The 4,716-nt window shown below is 38.8% G+C and overlaps 1 protein-coding gene across 1 annotated transcript; it reads left to right on the top strand.

Annotated features, from left to right (window-relative positions):
- Nucleotides 1–1,025: 1,025 nt before the first annotated feature.
- On the top strand, nt 1,026–1,965 carry LOC122702553 (olfactory receptor 51A7). Its single transcript, XM_043916155.1, is given in 2 exon segments — nt 1,026–1,178; nt 1,180–1,965. Coding segments are annotated over 2 exon segments (939 nt in total).
- Nucleotides 1,966–4,716: the final 2,751 nt, after the last annotated feature.

Here is a 4,716-nt window from a genome sequence, read left to right as displayed (position 1 = left end):
TAATGACATTGTTCAGTTGATAAGTTTTGTCTGATTCTTTGCAGTCAGGCTCCCCTGTCATTCCCTGTCTCCCAGTTTGTTCAGATTCATGTAAGAGACTTTAACAATAAAATCAAAACTTAGTTTAATATATAGGTGGACTTAAAATTTTTACCTTACAAAGGTAAATGGAATGATTGGGATATTTTTCATTTTGAGTTTCTCTGACTAATTCAGTCATAGAGATAAAAATATAGTATAATTGATCAAGAGAAACAAGATGAATATGATACTAATGTATGGCTTCAACATTTTCTCTTGAAATAATAAAATAATAACTTGAAGTGTGGCCCATAGGTACTTGAGCTAGAAACTATCATATTTTGTGTAGGAAAATGAAGGCAATATGGATATATAACTTCCAAGGGTGTATCCATGTTCCATTTCTCCTAGTTTTTCTTTTGAAAACCACTGTATCATCAATATTAATATATTGCAGATGCTTGTTCATGATTTTTTGAGCCGAGAGTGGTGTTTATGCTCATGTATAAAATGGAGTAATAAATATCAAGATCATAAATTTAAGAATTAAATTAGTTTATAAACTTACTTTCTAGCATTTGATATTCACCACAGTGTAGATATCTACAGGGATCTCTGTGTAGGAGAACTACTAAAGATCATGTGGAAAAGCTGTAGAAAAGATTCTGAGTATCTGTCAGTAACTCAATCAAAGCAGCTCTGCTTTGACATGAGTTTCATATTTGACTAGAAATGTTGGAAAACCACCACCTTAGGATAAATTACTGTAAGCAAAATTCCCATGTTAGAGGACATGAACATATTTAAGGCTTTTTGATAAATGTTGGCAGTTCCTTTTATTAATATTATGTCAAATATATCCTTGTGTGTGTAGTGTAAGAAAAACTGCTCATCTCCCTCTGCTCCTCCCCACTCATGTCCAGCACTGAGCTTTATCCAAAGTGTTACTGCTTTTTGTTTATGTGATTTCAGATCCAGCTAAAGAGTTCATATTCCCACTTCTCATGGCTGTTCTCAATAACTCTGAGGTCCAGCTTTTCCTTCTGATTGGAATTCCAGGATGGGAACATGCCCACAAATGGATCTCCATTCCCATTTGCCTCCTATATCTGGTTGCCATCATGGGCAACAGTACCATTCTCTTTATCATAAAGACAAGAGTCCTCACTTCATGAACCCATGTATTATTTCCTTGCCATGTTGGCTATCTCTGACCTGGGCCTGTCCTTCTCCTCTCTCCCTACCATGCTGAGAATCTTCTTGTTCAATGCCATGGAAATTTCACCCAATGCCTGCTTTGCTCAAGAATTTTTCATCCATGGATTCACAGTCATGGAGTCCTCAGTACTGCTGGTTATGTCTTTGGATCGCTTTCTTGCCATTCACAATCCCCTGAGATATAATTCTCTCCTCACTAGCAACAGAGTTGTTAAAATGGGAGTGATTTTAGCCACCAGGAGCCTTCTCTTAGTGTTTCCATTTCCTTTCACGCTAGGGAGATTGAAATATTGTCAGAAGAATGTACTTTCTCACTCATACTGTCTTCATCAGGATACCATGAAACTGGCCTGCTCTGACAACAAGATCAATGTTATCTATGGTTTCTTTGTTGCTCTCTGTACTATGCTGGACTTGGCTTTCATTGTTACTTCTTATACACTGATCCTGAAGACTGTACTCAGCATTGTATCTATGGCAGAGAGACTTAAGACCCTTAACACCTGTGTCTCCCACTTCTGTGCTGTACTCATTTTCTATGTGCCCATCATTACACTGGCTGCCATGCACCGCTTCGCCAAGCACAAAAGCCCCCTTGCTATAATCCTTATTGCAGACATATTCTTGTTGTTGCCACCCCTAATGAATCCCATTGTGTATTGTGTAAAGACTCAACAAATCCGGGAGAAGGTCTTGGGTAAGCTATCTAACATATGTGGGAGATAAGATGAGGATGAGATGGTTGAATGGCATCACCAGTTCAATGTACATGAACTTAGGCAAACTCTGGGAGATAGTGAGGGACATGGAGGCCTGGTGTGCTGCAGTCCATGGGGTTGAAAAGAGTCGGAACCAACTTAGCGACTGACCAACAACAACAAGAGACGAGAACTGAATATTTAGGTAATAAACTGTTGACCGGTATTTATTGGCATCTACAATATATTCAGGACTTTCCCCGATGGCTCAACAGGTAAAAGAATTCACCTGCAATGCAGGAGACACAGGAGATGCAAGTTCAATCCCTGAGTCAGGAAGATCCACTGGAGAAGAAAATGGCAACCCACTCCAGTATTCTTGCCTGAAAAATCCCACGGACAGAGGAGCCTGGTAGGGTAGTGTCTATGGTGTCACAAAGAGTTGGACATGGCTGAACAACTAAGCACATACAGTGTATTCAATGCCACAGCATTTACTATTTAATGGAAGACCAGGGGGAGAGTGAAAAGCTGTGCAGTATGGAATTTATTATAAAGTCAAGAATACATTATGAATAGAGCATTTAATTTGACAAATAGTGATGGAATATTTATAAGTAGTATGAGTGAACCAGATTTTGGTACTTTTAAATGTCTTCAGAGGAGTCTGAGCTTCAGAATTCTCACAGGAAGGTGCAGTCATTTCTTCCCTTTTCCCATCATTTCTGGGTTACATACATTGCAAAGTTTAACAATTATAATATTAGATACAAAGGACTTCATCCTAGGTCCGTCAGAGCATTTTAAACTCTCACAGCCACCTAAATCAAGGAATCTTTTCTGACAGTGACCTTAAAACATCAGTTTTGCCTAGCATTCCTGTCCCCGGTATTCAATATCAAATTATTGCTTTCTAATTTCCCACTGGTTAATGTTTACTCACTTAGCTCTAGCCATACTAGCCCTGGTCTTTTTGTTTTTCCTACAACCTTTCAGTTTTGGGATTTTTTTCTTTGTCTTTGGTTTTTTCCCACCTCAGACCATTGACATTTATTCTGCATTTTTGGAATGCTTTTCCTTTCAACCGTTTCTTATCTCACATAATTTAGAATTTTATTGAACCCCCCCCCCCCAATTTGGTTTCCTTCAGAGCACTTAGTGCTATCTGAAATGGTTACTCATTGATTTTTCTATTGTCTGTGTCTCTCAGCTCTGTAACAACCTAGAGGGGAGGGATGGGGAGGGAGGTGGGAGGGATAGTCAAGAGGGAGGGGACACAGGCATACCTATGGCTGATTCATGATGATGTTTGGCAGAAACCAACAAAATGCTGTAAAGCAATTATCCTCCAATTAAAAAAAAAATGAACCAAGAACAAAGTCTTTCTTTAATCTTTTGCCCACTGTGTTTCTGGAATGCAGACTCTGCCTAGAAAAAAAAAAAAACACAGTCAACAAATACTTGTGGACTGAGGGAATATTCCTTCACTCACACAGTTTGGGCTTCCCTGGTAGCTCAGCTGGTAAAGAATCCGCCTGCAATGCAGGAGACCCCAGTTCAATTCCCTGGTCGGGCAGATCCACTGGAGAAGGAAATGGAAACCCACTCCAGTATTCTTGCCTGGGAAATCCCATGGACAGAGGAGCCTGGTGGGGTACAGACCATGGGGTCGTGAAGAGTTGGACACGACTGAATGACTAAGCATAGCACAGTACAGCACAGAGTTTTGTCTATATAAATTCTGCTTGTTCTTTAAGAATCAGCTAGGACATTCCCCTTGGAAAATTTTCCATTTTTTTTGGAAGGAAGTGGTTCTCCTTCACCTCAGGGCTGTTTCAGGGGTTCTTCTCTGACTGATCACACATTCTCCATGGTATGTTTTATTCTGTGTCATTAGGTTTTGTTTTAGGAATGAAAGTAACTGAAATTTATTTGAAGCTAAAAAACATGCTAAGACTTGTTTTGAAACTTTCATATACATATATATACACACACATATATGTGTGTGTATATATATATATATATATATATATACACATAGTTCAAATAGCCTTGTGGGATAGACATTATTAGATCCATTTTAATAAAAAAGTTCCTAAGTTCACAGTTAGAATGCAGAACTTTCTCAAAACTGACTCCAAGTTTACTCTACTGATTAGTATATCACAAAAACTCTTTAATTCATTATAAGATATAAGAGAACATGACTCCTACTGAAGGACTGAAATTGCCTGTAGATGGCATACATATAGTTTCCAGATGTGGAGTTGTAATATATGCCTCAGTATCTGCAGTGGCTTTGTGGTTGTTTTATTTTTTATTTATTTATTTTTTTTATTCTTTGAATCAGCCATGGATTTACATGTATTCCCAATCCCCATCCCCCCTCCCACCTCCCTCTCCACCCGATTCCTCTGGGTCTTCCCAGTGCACCAGGCCCGAGAACTTGTCTCATGCATCCCACCTGGGCTGGTGATCTGTTTCACCATAGATAGTATACATGCTGTTCTTTTGAAATATCCCACCCTCACCTTCTCCCAGAGAGTTCAAAAGTCTGTTCTGTATTTCTGTGTCTCTTTTTCTGTTTTGCATATAGGGTTATCGTTATCACCTTTCTAAATTCCATATATATGTGTTAGTATGCTGTAATGTTCTTTATCTTTCTGGCTTACTTCACTCTGTATAATGGGCTCCAGCTTCATCCATCTCATTAGGACTGGTTCAAATGAATTCTTTTTAATTTGTGGTTGTTTTAAAGTTTTGTGGGGGCTTCCCAAGT

This window comes from Cervus elaphus, chromosome 1 (assembly GCF_910594005.1).
Source record: "Cervus elaphus chromosome 1, mCerEla1.1, whole genome shotgun sequence".
NCBI lineage: Eukaryota > Metazoa > Chordata > Mammalia > Artiodactyla > Cervidae > Cervus > Cervus elaphus.
The sequence above is the reverse complement of the archived record's forward strand: the minus strand, read 5'-3'. Positions and strand labels throughout refer to the sequence as shown.